The sequence below is a fragment of the Micropterus dolomieu genome, linkage group LG06 (assembly GCF_021292245.1).
Source record: "Micropterus dolomieu isolate WLL.071019.BEF.003 ecotype Adirondacks linkage group LG06, ASM2129224v1, whole genome shotgun sequence".
Taxonomy (NCBI): Eukaryota; Metazoa; Chordata; class Actinopteri; order Centrarchiformes; family Centrarchidae; genus Micropterus; species Micropterus dolomieu.
Genome location: NC_060155.1, coordinates 16,863,939 through 16,879,654, shown reverse-complemented (window position 1 = coordinate 16,879,654; position 15,716 = coordinate 16,863,939). Strand labels below are relative to the sequence as shown.

At 40.4% G+C, this 15,716-nt stretch overlaps 1 protein-coding gene across 1 annotated transcript in view; it reads right to left on the bottom strand.

Annotated features, from left to right (window-relative positions):
- The window catches only part of kcnab1b (potassium voltage-gated channel subfamily A regulatory beta subunit 1b), a 36,981-nt gene that overhangs the window by 15,962 nt on the left and 5,303 nt on the right, over nt 1-15,716 (bottom strand). The window contains exons 3-8 of the mRNA XM_046052961.1: nt 10,415-10,458; nt 8,560-8,597; nt 7,734-7,813; nt 7,221-7,265; nt 5,810-5,854; nt 3,662-3,705 (exon numbers count right to left, since the gene is read on the bottom strand). Of these exons, the coding sequence (XP_045908917.1) occupies nt 3,662-3,705; nt 5,810-5,854; nt 7,221-7,265; nt 7,734-7,813; nt 8,560-8,597; nt 10,415-10,458 (296 nt within the window). The remainder of the gene's footprint in view (nt 1-3,661; nt 3,706-5,809; nt 5,855-7,220; nt 7,266-7,733; nt 7,814-8,559; nt 8,598-10,414; nt 10,459-15,716) is intronic.

Genomic DNA, 15,716 nt, shown 5'->3' with positions numbered 1-15,716 from the left:
TTTCTGTTTTCCAAGAGGATCATTTGGCACACTTGGAATAAAAGTTCACATAGCCCACATAAGCCCTGAGTATCATCCTTCAACTAATAAATACACTGCTAATGCCGGTGGACAGAGGAGACTTATTACCGTATCATTTAGACATGCTAGCAAGCAGAAAATCTTGTCCCTTGGCACCTTTGGATACGTTGGACTGGATCTGCAGAGGGAGTGTGATAATCACTGCGTGCATGTAACTCTCTCAATTCTCCTTGCTATTTATTCAACACTGTCATAAAGATAAGCTATACGAGTGACACTACACTAAACTAAGATTGCTTGCACATGCTACAACATGCAATAACTGATTTTATTTGGCGCAGCAGAAAACACAACACAGTATATGGTGACCTTTTTAACAAACAGTTGCCTATTTATATATACAGAGTAACAAGAGTATTCATTTGGAGTTGTGTGTCTATTCACCAGGTGTCGTCCAATAGTCACTTTCCTTTTAACTCTGCAGTGGTCTCTACCGACTCTTGAGAAAAAATATCTGGCTATGTCACTGCTAAATGCTCCACTGTATTCACTGGCTTGTTGCTAACCATGTATGTCAGCTATCTGGTGCTGGGTAGGTACTGTACATGTTTTTAGAGCTTTTTCACTGAAAACAGCTAAATGCTAAGAGTGAACCAAACAATAAAGATGAGAGCTGTAAAATATAAAACAACAAGCTGAAAGACATAAATCTCCATGGACATGATCTGAGGTATCGAATTAGTCATATGATCCATTGTTAATATAAAAATATTGATTACAGCCATTTTAACTCTGCCCAGCTCAGAACAACAATGTGCAAAAAAGAGGTATTCAAGAGTTCCAGTTTTATTTTTTCACTTAAACCATAAGGTATAAGGAAAGATAGGGTGAACTGGATCCAGGGGAATACAAAGTCAACATGTTTATGAACATGGCAAAGTGTCAGTTGACCACATGTGACTCAAGGCATGCCAGCTGCATCTGGCCTGCCACATATTTTGAAACAGCTCGCACGACAATCTAGTTTATCCTGGTTTACCAAGTAGGGGTGACGATTATGGGACTAAAAGTTCCAAAAAACAAATTGTTCGCAAAGGAAATGCAGTCTTTGTCCCCTTGAATAATATATCTAATGTCCTATAATCAACTGGAAAGTAATGCGATCTCTCTGACAATTGAATTTAATAAAAGATGATTGCCTGAGTGCTCATTTAAGAAGGATAAAAAAAAGCCTTTGTGTTATATACTATGTAATGATTCTGAATGAAGAGTTGCTATTCCACTCAGAGTTAGGCAGGGTAATGTGAATTTAAGTTTAATTTCAGTTTATTTGCTGAATTGAAAGGGAAAGCTATTACTAGGCTGGAAAACAAGATCCATTAGGATGATGCAGGTTTTGTTAATATCCCTTTTTCACAAGACACACCTGATTGGAATGTACGTTTCCTGCTATGACGTGTTTGACACAGCAGCACATTTCAGTACCATGAATACAAAACATCTGAGAACGGATGAACTTTTGGTCACGCCTGTACCAAGGTTTATCTCTTGTAGCTTTAATTAAAGAAAGACTAGTTAAGTTTTGAGAGAAGACATTACCTACTTGTAAATGAAAAATTTAATTTGGTAGCAATAAAAAGGACCATTTCTTAATTCCGGACACTGAGGAGTTTTACGGCTACACACTTAGTTGGTCTGGTATGAACAGTTAGCTTATGGAGGCTATTGTTAGCTAACAACGTGAACAATATTGAGTCAGTAATGCTGATTTTATGACTCTCCGCCACTTGCGCCCGTGTTACTGTATAGCTGTACAATAGCTTGGCATTCTGGCTAGATGCTAGTGGTTTAGCATTTAGTACTATCCTTTAACTGTCACATATAGCCACAGTGGTCACTGCAAAAGCTTTGCTTTAAACAATTCTTTGGTTAAAAAAACCAATTTGACTCTTCTGTGACATAGCAAAAGTAGATGACCCACTTAAATACAAGAAGTGACTCAAAGTATGAAATTTAAATTGTCCCTTTTACACAGCTACAATGGCATCTTTTTCAGTACAGAAATACTCACATTGCATTCACAGTGAGAATTTTAAAAGGTCGAACAGAGAATTTCAGGATTAATCAGTGTCAGGCTGAGCTCACTCCACTGTCTCCTGGTAAGAAGATCTGTGTGGAAAAAGCTCTGCACCTGTGCAAACTTTTATCCTTGTTATATAAATGAATGCTGTTTTGACAGGTGCTCAGCTTTCAGTGTCTGTTGGAAGTGAAACACTGTATATTGAGGAGACGATAATAGATGGCAACAAAGTATTGTGAGCAGATCAGTCCCCATTCACAAACAGAGAAGACCAGATGAAAGATGAATAGCGAACACAGGAGACTGTCACAAAGGAGGACAGCAGAGTAATAGAAAGACAAGGCAAAAGACATTCTTGCGCTCTTGAGCATGTGAGGGTGCATGGCAGATTAGTGCCAGAGGCTTCATCATCCCCTGCTAATCCCAGTTGAGAGTTATGCGCTCCCCACCACTGTTCCAACCACTTATTCCTTCTTCTGTCATCTGCACTCCCGCGATCTCCAGAAACACCCATTACATGGATCCTAATCGGAGCCTGCACCGTCATCACGAGCAGTTTCCCCTGTCTCGTGGATTAGCTGGAGTTTACTGGCTGGGAAGGGAGTCTATTTTTGGAGCTGAGAAAATATGTTGAACAACAAAGCTATTCTAAAGGTTTCTGCGATGAATAATGCATTTAATGATGTGTTCTACGAAAGTCTCTTTGAAATGATGAAATCAAGGAATTTCTTCCTGTCCTGTCAGGAAAATGGTAAATATGAATGCTGGTTGCTAGAGAGACTTTGACATTTTCATCAGCGCTAATCTCTGTTATTGATCATTAAGTTCTGACACCGCACCAGACCCAGTTAATGTCACGTAACCAATCAAATGATTAATTGAATGGCCTGTGGTAGGCTGTACAACCAGTACTAAGGATGATGGTGTCAGCAGATGTTTGACTCAGCCGAGTCATTAGCCTGTGGTGACATATGCCACACCAGTTGCAGGGACACTGCACCGTCCTCTCACGGATGCTAGCTATCATCTGGACGGCTTCAGCTAATTGCCAGTGCCACCTTTTCTTTCCATTCTCTCCTACTTTTTCAATCACTGCCCTTCCACTCCAGTGTATTCCCTTCCTCTTGTTTGGGGGGAAAGTTGCAGAGCCTGCAGTGAATGTTAATAATGTGGGAGAGAGCTGAGTCACTGCAGGAGGTGCATTGCACCAAGGACGAAGAAATTAGGAGGGACATTAGGACATGTCCCTACCAATAGCAAATTGTCCCTAGCAATAATTTTGATCAAACCAATAAAATATAATTGCTGTTGTCCATCAATGTTTCCTGTAAAGGTATTACAACTACGACAACTACAAAGAAAAAACATCTGTTGAGGTTTGGTGTACGATTGGCTAATACAACTTTCACATTCAGCTGGGTGAGCATGCTGGGAAACGTCACAGACAGGAAGACGGGTGAGTAAAACGGATAAAAGAGGGAGATTACAGGAGTGCAGCGGGGCTCTGAGTGATGGGGTGATGTGAAGGACAAAGCAGCAGAGAGCAAATTGACTTGTTACCTTCAATGATGTGTTTTCTGTTGAGGCCTCTCTCTGTCTCTGCTCTGCAACAGGAGGGAAATAAGTGCATGTCACGGGTGTCAACACACATGCAAACACACACATTCATGAAAATACACACAGCTCTCATGATTTGAAACAGATAATACCAAATAAGAGCCTGCGTAACAAACTACCTACAAATTACTGAAGAGAAATACACCCACTTGACGCTCCATATTGTGCCCGCAGCTATAGAACAAACTGTACACAATGTGTCTGTGCAGTGGGCAAACATACAAGGCTTATTGTTACTGTCTGTCCTGTTATCAGTGGCCTCCCAATTAACACGTCTTAGGCGATTTGAAGGTGAAAATATATCCAGCCAAAAATGGACAATCACTTGGTTGAATATATAGCTTTTAGATGCAGGGATGGAGCATAACAAACTACATTTACTCATGTACTGTATTTATATACAGGTTCTTGTACTTTACTTCCATCTTCAACATTATACTACTGCGATAAATTCACTACATCTCTCTATAGTTACTAGTAGTGTTTAGATGCTATTGCGCTAAATTCAGATAATATAACCTATTGCTAGAAATCACACTACCTAAATTATACATTCTTGTATAGTAAGTTTTCATAGTATAGTACCTTAATGTAGCACCACCTAGACCATCTACAACATAATGCAGATGCAATACAAATTCAGGTGAATGTATCAGTAATATCGCACTCTGAAAGGAGCTCTTCTGTGTATTAGATGCATATGTAAATGTTGTAGCTAGTTCTTCAGTAGGCGATATTTGTATTTTTACATTTACTTTAACCTGCATTCATGGATTTTCTGGCTATTTGGGGGCAGTGAAACAAGCTATAAACACAAAATTAACATCAACTTGTTATGACGATGGCGTTAGCAAACAATTTCCCATTTACATATCCAGCTGATATGGAGCAACATTTGCATTCACCTGGAGTCATGTTTCTGACCGCCTGACAAATGTTAATCCAATGTTCACTCTCCTTTTAGATCTATTTTGGTCTAACTTTGTCTGTCTGATGTGTTGTGCTGCTGAACATATAGTATACAGTGGATTTATCACAGCTGTTTTGCAGAAAACAGCTGCTTGTTCATCTATAAGTGACACTGATAAGAGTTGTGAGAGTTAATTTAAAAAAGTCACCACAGTGACTCTGTGTGGGCCTTTTAAACCAAAAAAACTGCAAATCTCCAAAACTGTGCTTGCTGTGCTTCAGTGATTTTTCTGTAGTTTCATCTGTGTTTACTAAGCAACTTTTATATTTTCCCCACGCCTGTATGTGCCTTTCCCACTTTATTCCTTTCTTTTCTTTCTGCTCCAGTGCTCCATTTGCTCAGTTGCCTGGCACTGGTCTTGTTATTGTTTCACTTCGTACTGCCCCCCTATATCCTGCGATGTTCCAACCTGCTTGGGATTATAATAATTTATTTCAAACACAAAAAAACACACAGTCCCTCTTCCCTATAATCATGTTTTCAAAATGTTAAGACAATGCAATGGAAAGTAAAGCGAGCAAATATCTACTGTATGCTTGGGTGATGAGATGCCTGACAGGCCTCTCAGGCACTCTCCCAGTTTGCTCAGTGGAGGGCTTAAGTAGTTGTTCTCTAAATCCATCCGCTGTGGAGACTGATTTCGCGACTTGACTTGATAATAGTCTGAGAGGAGGAGTTTAAATTAAATTTACACAACTGCACCTGGGCGCCGCTCTACTGATCTACATCACATACTTAAAAAGAGAACCAGACGAAGAAGGTGAATGTACTTATGGAGCTCCTGCTTAGCTCAGTGCGAGCCTGAAGACTTTTAGAAACAGAGGGAATGTGACAAATGCGGATTGAGAGCAGAATACTTCAGCATGACAGAAGAAGAAGATTTGACACTTGGCAGTTTTGCAAGAAGGCAAAGGATGGGTATGAAGGGAATCAAGAGGGGGTGAGAACATGGCCATGTTGTCATTTTTTGAGTGTGTCCTCTATGTATGTGCGCCTGTAGGTTTTCCAAAATTTTGTTTGATCTCATGTCACGCTCTGTAGCTGTAGGCTATCGTTTCACTGTGTAGCATCTGAGGATGAAAACGCACATGCTGGACACATACACACATGCACACACTTACTTTCCTCCCCAGTAAAGCTTTGTGGTGATCACCAGGCTGGATCTCCTGAGGGATGACAGACAGACAGCCACATCAAAAGGCCATAAAAGGTTTTTTCTGAAAAAGATGTGTGTATGTCAGCATGTCCATGCCTGCATGTGTGCATGATTGCATGTGTGTCTATCTTTCATGTTTAGTTTTGTTTAGACTAATTGAAGTGTCCTCCAGTGAGCTTCTGTCCTGCAATGTAAAGTGGAGGGACACTTTTCTCTGAACTCTAACAAGATACTGTAGCTCCCTCACTATAAAATCCCCCATGCTTGAACTATCAATAATTTAAACATATCCAGAGTTAAGGTGAAGTGGCATGAGCTGTTGAGAAGGGAGATACATATAACTGTGTCGTATCACAGCAGTGTGGCAGTGCATGCAGTCTAGATGTATGAAATTGACTCTATGGTTTGCACTTACCAGCAGCTGCTTGCTGTTTCAACTGTGATTATGAGCAACTGTTATTATTTTTACATGGTTACATTCTAGATAATAAATTGATTTCATGGACAGGTAGGGAGATTTCAGATAATTGTTTACAAACTTCCAGCTAAGATAGGTGAGATATACACATTCTTCACCTTCTATGACCTCAGCTCACCACGTACAAATGCTTGATTGCAGACCTACATGACCATTTTAAGCAAACGTATCTTGCACACATACGCCATATGACCAAAATTGGTTGCTTGGCTGGTTTAGGCACCGTGATTCCAGTAAAGGAAGATTTTAAAAGCTTTAGCATACAATAACATTTTACACCAGTCACCTAGTGGGGAGGACCCCCCCCCCCCCCCCCCCCCCCCCCCCCCCCAATGAGTCTGAATATAAATAAGAGGGATCACAAGATAACTGAATGAACAAGAAATAAAACATATTTCTGTTAGACAATGTTTGAATCATTTTCAACCATGGCACAATGTGGGTCTGTCAGTTGGTTCACCACTTTTGTCCAGACTAAAATATCTCAACTACTGGGTGGACTGGCACAAAAACTTGTTCAGTCATTCATGGTCTCTAGACGATACCTCTAAATACTTTGGTAATTCATACAGCAGGTTGACATTTTAGTTTTGAAAAATATCTTGAAAAATTCTGGATGCCTACACATTTGCTACAGACATTCATGGCTACCAGAGGATGTAATTGATTGTAATAACTTTGATCCCAGCACCTTTGGGATAAACTGGAACACAAATGTGAGCCAGGCTACCTGACCTCTCTAATGCTCTTGTAGCTGAATGGAAGCAAATCACTGCAGTTTTTGTAGAAGAGTGTTTGTACATATCTTGTTTGCCTGTACACATTTGGCCATGTGTATACGCACAATCTTATACCTATTTGTGAAACACATTTAGAGTCTGTACTGACTGTACTTTACCTCCAGCACTTTTTCTTGATGATGTTTCCCAGAATTATCTCTGCTCTGTAGAGAAAAAAATACAAAAGGATGTCATTATTCCAAGAGCATGTAAGTGTGTCTGTTATCTGCCACACATCTAATGCATGAAAACCTGATTAAAAATCAGAGGGAGTACAAGATAAAGGATAAACGCCTCTTTTACTGTACGCCTGAATTTCACCAGCAACCCTGAAATTAATATTCATCACCATACAGCTACAGCATGTCCCTCATTATTCCCTGAGACAATGTCTAATCCAATAAAGTTAAATTGAGCTGTGAACATTGTGGGGAGCCTCCAGTGATGAATATGATTATGTAAATCACTTTAGAATCACAGCTACCTTTCATTTTTGGACCCCTCAGGTGAATAATTCCTGGTCTGGGGCTAAACCTTGTTACCATCTTGAGTCTTATGGAGAAAAGAGCTGACAACTCCAGAAATGTGGTCTGTGGACGTGAGATGGATAACAAATGGGACATGTCACTCACTTCCCCCCGGAGTAGACCTCAGCTGTGTCAAACAGGTTGACCCCGCTCTCATAGGCGATAGTCATCAGCTGCTCCGCCACCTGACACAGACAAGAAAAGTTTCCCCTCATGGACTTCAGTGTGGTATAATACACAACTATAAATATTACCCAAATTACACTTGGATGGGCAGGAAAATTCCCTTTAGAAATTCAAGGAGAGTAAATCTGTTTGCCGCTGAGATACAACCTCACCAGGAAAATTGTACAGGCTGCTTGTTGATTTAAGTTGTTTACTGCTCAATATATTTCCCAGACTTTTTCTGACCTAGTTTCTGTTCCTGCAGTTTATTCAGAGCCGTACAAGGGAAGGCCAATTTTGTCATGATTACTTTCTCTTTCTGTACTCGGCTCTTATTTTGGTGAGTTTGTTTGTATCTCTGTTTGTGTCAGCTAGTCCCAGTAGTCATGTGGCAGTGATGAGCTGTCCTCAATTCAGTGCTTTGCCCCCTTCAAGGTCGGATCAAGGCACTGGAGGAGGTCTTCCGCTTAATAACTTGTGACAGGGAGGAATAAGACCTGACCACTTTACTTGGCCTTGGTAGAGCCAACAGGGAGTTAACAGCCTTCTGTGATATTGGGAAATTGATACTGGAATGACTGCGGTGGTCGGCTCACTCTCACACTATTTTATATCCTGTTACACTAAATTCCTCCCAGGGTGGCTACAAATTGGGTGTAAACAGTCAACTGCTCACTAGTTGAATTTGCCAGGTCAAAAATAATGAAAGCCAAAATCTGCTCTGAGGCTGTGATGTCTGAAAGATGGATTTGACATAAGGTCTTACCTCATCAGAGATTTGACCTCCAAATGTTACCCATGTGCCTGTTGAAGGAAACGTCAAAGTCAAAAGTTTGGAACAAACAAAAAATACACAAGACCTTTTGAGTGCAAAACCACAGTCGCAAGTAATTTTAGTTGTGCATTAATTATTACTTTGACATTTTGGCATGGACACATGACAAAACGCCCCCCATCCTAAAGCCATCACAGCCAAATGTCAGGGTTGAGTTTGATAAGGTTCACTGCCATGTGAGTTTCGTCTGTTTAATCCTTCTGTGTGAAAAACTTGTATGTGATTAAAGCAAGCTTTTGTGTGCAGAGAAGCTAGACAAGTTATCGAGTAATATGTAACTGTGTAATAGCAGCTGCATTACTTCTGGTTGAGGACCAAAGCTAAAGAAGGGGGGTGTAGACAGCTGTAGGCTACTGTTATACTGTTTTGACTACTGAGTGTTGTTGTCCCTGGCATGAGTCTCATGAGATTTGTAAAATGTGATCTCAAGATAGATTGTTGTTTTAAAATGTCCTCCTGGTTGACTTCTAATGCTCATGTAAATAAATGTGAAGTTTAACATTCATAGCTTAGCAAAAAACAGCTAGCTCTGTTTGTAGGTAATAAAATCTGCCTACCAGCACCTCTAAAGCTCACTAATTAACAAGCTATGCTGCGTTTCTGTAATCCGTGCATATTCAAATAAGAAAACTTTGCCTGGAGCCTCGTTGTCTCTGTGAGGATGCCAGGCAACCAGCAGAGGAAGTTACTGCAACCGGCCAAGAAATAGCACATAAGTTGCCGTAAAACCACAACTTGACGTTTTTGTATGGATCAAACAAATGAGATTAATTGAGCGTTAATTGGGGAGCTTTAGGTGGTAGGTGGATTTTGTTACCTTTGGACACATTTAGGCTAGCTGTTTCCCCATTTCTAGTCTTTGTACAAAGATAAGCAAACTGACTGTGGTGGTACCAGCTCCTTACTTAATATACAAATGTGAGAGTGGTATCAATCTTCTCATGTAAGTCTCAAGAAAACAGTTAAGCATATTTCCCCAAAACTATTCCCTTAAAAACTGATTATGCGGTTGAGATGATAAAACACTGAAACCCACACACAGCAGATTGAAATACTAAAGCGACCGATTTTGTTTCACACAGTGAAATTGTCTTCTTCTTTGCTCTATACTGAAAGCCAGTACAAGAAGGAATCAATGTTTTGCTCAATGATTGGCTGCGGCTTGCCAGTATAGAGGCTAATTCAAAAACTAATTCTTTAAGTTGAGTAATCGTTTTCTCCTCAGTATTCCTCCCTGCTACTGAATAAGCTGTGGCTAAATCTTTTAAAAAATCACTACAGCAATGATTAACTAACCCATTCACAGATTTATCATTGCATGTGTTTGAGAATCTGCTGAGCTTGGGCACACTTGGCACACACACACGCTGTAACACAATACATACACACAAGCACATAGAAAGATAAGGCACAGCACACAAGAGATTTACTAAATGAATCAGTCCCATCAAGATGAATGAGAGTGTTTACCCTCTGGTGTGCATTGGATATGTGTGTTAATTGAGCAACTTGTCTGCTGAATCCAGTGCTATTGATTAAATATTAACAGCGAAAATATTAACATTGCAAACCGCTTTGTGTTGTCTCTCATGACTCTCATAGGTATGAAAGATGCATGAGGTATAAAACAGTGGGAAATGATATAATGAAATTTAAGAGACTATCACTTTCTGCTTGTCTTTTTTGTTTGTGCACACACACACGCACACGCGCCCAAGTTGGGTCGCTCTTGGATGGTTATGAAATCATCACACATTTGCCTCTTATGCTAATTAAACGTACTCACCGAGCCCCAGACAGGAGACACGCAACCCAGATTTCCCCAGGTTCCTGTGAAGAAAAACAAATGAACAAAACCAGTGTTATTCAGGCTCGAGATGTCATCAGTCAAATGTCATTGCAATAACTTTGCTCCTCTATCTCACTGTGGGCTCACAAATATTTTCAGTCTAAACAAAGCCAAAATCTATGTTGTTGCTACATTATAACTCTAGAGACTAAAATTAAAGAACACGTGGAGCTTACAATATAGGCAAAAAAAATAAACTGTCCTTGCACTATGCAGGGTATAATAATAACAACGGCTGGTAGCTTCTCACATTTAATTGAGAGGAGAAGCACTGAATTTGAGGGTCAACTTTATCACACTTGCAATCATGAATCAGAACTGAAAAATTACAGGGGGGAGGGAAGTTGATTCAGTCCACCAATATGGATCCCACCTTTTCTGGAAAAAGAGGAAAGCGTCTCTAAAGACCATGAAAAATGTTTTCCTCATAACCAAAATAAATCCTGGAAGTGGTACGTTTTGGCCTTTGTCACCCCCTTATTCCTCAGTCAATTACCTCTTCTTATACTCAGAGCCTTCAAAATCCTCTTACAGCAGGGAGCACTTCAGTCCTCAGGCTTTTTACTGTTATTGTCTTCCCCACAAAATGCAGACAACCATGCTCGCTCTCAAGCACTGAGGTTGTATCATATCAGCATCAACATAGATTCGCATACATGCACTCTCTCTTTCCCTGCTTCCTCTACCTATTAACTGAGCAACAGTACACTTCCAGATATATGTCTCCTTTATAACAGTTAATTTACATCCTGCTGATCTGCGGCAATGTCAGACAGCACTTTCAACTCTCATTAACACCATGGAAGATAAACTAAAAGGCATCAGAGTTCTTGCCACAATCAACTCAGAGTCTCAGCCCTCCGCTTCACATCTAGCTCAACAGTCTGCGTCACATCAAGTCCAACTGAGAGGGGAACTCCTGTGGCGCAAGCGTTTGATGACTTTACACCAGCGATAATGGCAAGAGCAGATTGTTCTCCCTCCAGCCACCACAGGTGTCTTCCCACAGTCTGATGTATGTGGAATGTAGGTGAAAGAAAACTGTGACAAGGAGATCAACGGCCCTGCAAACGCAACCACAGTCATTCTGATGGAGGAAACGATTCTGAGCAAACACTGTGAAATTGAGACACATTCTTTGGACAGAATTATCAAGGACACATGGACACACAAAGCCCCGATCACCAGAGGAGAACATGTCCAAAAACGTATTTCTTGACACAGAAACAACCTTCAATTATGGTCTAGGGAAGGTGCCTTCTGCTCGGTTTTGCAGGCATTTACTCATTACAGCAAATGAGGCCGCAAAAAAGCCTGCAGTCGTTTTCTCGTGTCTGACAACTAATGGTCTGTACCCATTAAGACGAAGGCGGACTAATCCGAGCTCATGTTATCTAACAGTGCCCTCAACCAATTCAATTAGGTGTTCAGTGTGGGGAGGCATCAGTCATCGAGTCAGTAGTTATGACGAGCTGCCAAGATAAAAGAGGTAAACATATCAGTGAAAGCGTTTATGTATAAACACTTTGGGTGGATTCTTTGATGTATTTTGCAATTAAGGCATGCTAATAACCTAACACTAGGAGACAGATCTCTCTACAGTCACAAATCGTGGGATGCGTTCTTGCCTCTGATATGGTGGAGGAGTTTGCGTATTGTATCCTCTGTATCTCTGATGTATTATAGAGTGGGAGCGCTGATCCATGTAAGCGTGGGGGAAGGGCTGTACTGTAGGTTAGAAGTGTGATACTGACTGAATCTGTGTGTGTTCTGTCGGGGGGTTACTGAAGGTGTTATTGGACAAGCTGTGTTGATGATGAGGAATGTTCACTGCTGCATTTATTTATATATACTCTGGCATAACAGACTTAATGCTTGGAATTGTTGTAAATTGTACATACATTTGTATGGGTCTTCACTGACACTGTATTCATATTTACAGAGGCTCATTCATGCACACTCCACAATAAACAAGCCTGCAGGCACGTCCCATTTCCAAATGAGCTGGCTGTCCTTGCTACTTTGTTTTTGGAGATTTTTTTGGAAAGCGTTTTTGCTTTAAATTCACACAGGCTTGTCTTGATGATAGCAGGAAAACAAAGCTGGTGTTCAGCAGGCGGAGAAGCTGCCTTGCTACTGTATTCTTGTCCCCAGTGTTTTCTGGTGAGTTAGGAAGCGGCAGCATCAACCATACCTGGTTATTAACCACCCAGCCTGCTAAGGTGCATGAATAGATCTGTCCAGGGCTGGGAAGTGGGAGCCAGCAGATGCACATTGCAAAAGAAGCTAATGATTTGGGAGATTACAGCATGTAATTTGCAACAAAGGACAGACCATTAATAACTTTGTGTTTAAAAGAAAATGGGTACTTGTGTGTATGTGGGAGACAAGAGAGAGAAAAAATAGGGCTGCTGGGAGGCAGAGTCACAAGTTTCGTATATATTATATTGCAAATGGTAAAATAAACACACTAGTGAAAGGACAACTTGTCTATACAAACTTGCACATAAACAACTTTACAAGCCAGTGACTGTGGCTCGGCCCCTCATGCTTGGATGGTGCCCAAAAGAAGCCTCGAAGTAAAATGACAAATGACTCATTTGAAGACACCCCCTCACACAAACCTGTCATCACTTATGAACATCCCGCAAGCTGCTACTGTGTGTAGCCCTCTCTATTCTCAGTGGATCCCCAGTTGAAATAAAAATATCAAATGAACATCTGGCTGATTTATTGTACTTTAAATCTTAGGGGGAATGACCTCTTATTGTGGGAGAATGTTTTTCTTTCTTCCTGGAATGCACACATCTCGTTCTCAAGTCACACTAGGGGCTTTCTTCTGATTTATTTCCCGATATTGAATTTTCCAACATTTGTCAGCTAACATTTTTGTCAAGGTTGTGAATACACAGACAAAACTCCTCACTCGCTGGGGATTAATGTAGACTAAGCAAACCCACACAAGCCAACCTTCATGGGCGGAGGGATTAGACAACACCCACGTCCTCGGTTCCCACCGCTCTCCTGATGGCAAACATAACGTTGTTATCAAAATAATTCCGTGCAGGGGAGGAAGACGGGTCATATTCTAAATATATCAAAGCCAGGGCCTGTGTGGGTGGGAAGAAAGTAGGGAAGTAAAATCAAGCACTTGGAGGGAAAAAAATGAATAGATTAAGTATGAAAGACAGGCTGCAGCAGAGTTGCTGGGGGAAAAGAAATCACTGAAGAGGCCTACAGGCCTTATGGTTGAATCTTTACCAGTAACGGAAGAAGAGAAAAGGATTTAGAAAAGAAGGAGGGAGTAAGAGATATAGAGAGACAAAACCAAGAGCAACAGACTGAGGCTTGTACAGTTGCAAGTCCAAGCCTCAAGTCTGAGCAGATCAAATGCCCTCTACAGATAAAGAATTCTATATGAAACAGAATGAGAAATAGGAAATGACAGGCAGCTCCCCACAGGGTCAAGCACAATACGCATGTATTTTTGTATGGTGTGTGTGTCTAAGTGTGTGGGCAATAACAAGTCTGGACACAACTTTCTGCTTTGTTTATCCACAAGACTGAAGTCCAAATTTCTTTCATTTTTATGCAATATAGACAGCCCTGCACAAACATGTATTTTTTACTGTGTTGTGAAAGGCTATTCATAAACCCTCGGGCATTTCTTTTTCCAAACTGTAATTTAAACATCATGTGAGAAAACCCAAGTGACTGATGGGTAGAACAGAATAACTGTATTTTAGGCAGGGACACACCATGGAAGCTAGTGGCCTGTGGGTTGATCGTGTATTGAAAAACATGTGGGCAGATCTGAAGTAGTTGATTCAGAACAATTTCAGAGAGAGCTTAGCAATGTGGGGAAAAGGTCATATCCTGATAACTGGAAAACCTTCACACAGTACTGATAGAAAGTATGTCACGGTATCTTTTTAGTTTTTATTCACTGGTACGTATTGAAATGAAGGAGTCAAACTGAAAGATTTTCAACTGCATTGTCAACGATTATAGAAATGATTCTTGAGGAAATCAAAACAAAATTGTTGCTACGTATTGTTAATGCAACACTGTAATTATAATCATATGGTTTGATTGCAATAAACGCTAGATGTTGATACAGTTTCTTAGCCAAGCCCTCACTTCTGATGCAAACAGGCTTTCTGTTGACCTCACAGCATTAGGTCACTATGTGTTTTCAGTGACATTTGACAAACGTACAATAATAATAATAAAGAGAGCTGAGGATGGCTCAGATAGATTTCAAGAGTATTTTTCATCTGATAAAATTATATTTCACCCTTTTCAGCCCAGCCAACTAGCATGATTTTGCAATTTACAGTCATTTTATTCTATAAGTATTACTGTTATACACACACAGCATAATTTTAATCACTTATTGTTTATTTTATTTATCTGTTTATGGAGGCCAATTAAGAAGAAAAAGACAAAATTGCATTTGTAAAGCAACACTGTCACAAAACTATCATGCTTACGGAAAACCATTTAAGTTGTGACCTTTAATTAAAAGACAAAGTCCATGTAAACATCCTGGTTGTTTAACCGAGAGATTGGACGTTTTTTATCCTTGGGGGCTTGTTTGGTCTTTAGGCAGAGTGAAGCTCCTTGCTGCAGAACTCCTGTTTTGCAACACCCTGGCTTATATTATCAGAACTACAAATCACAGTAGAATGGCTGAGACAAGAACTGAAGTAAATGGTGCTGGAACATAAAATACAGTGCCTTGCGAAAGTATTCGGCCCCCTTGAACTTTTCGACCTTTTGCCACATTTCAGGCTTCAAACATAAAGATATAAAACTGTAATTTTTTGTGAAGAACCAACAACAAGTGGGACACAATCATGAAGTGGAACGAAATTTATTGGATATTTCAAACTTTTTTAACAAATAAAAAACTGAAAAATTGGGCGTGCAAAATTATTTAGCCCCTTTACTTTCAGTGCAGCAAACTCTCTCCAGAAGTTCAGTGAGGATCTCTGAATGATCCAATGTTGACCTAAATGACTAATGATGATAAATAGAATCCACCTGTGTGAAATCAAGTCTCCGTATAAATGCACCTGCTCTGTGATAGTCTCAGAGCTCCGTTTAAAGCGCAGAGAGCGTCATGAAGAACAAGGAACACACCAGGCAGGTCCGAGATACTGTTGTGGAGAAGTTTAAAGCCGGATTTGGATACAAAAAGATTTCCCAAGCTTTAAACATCCCAAGGAGCACTGTG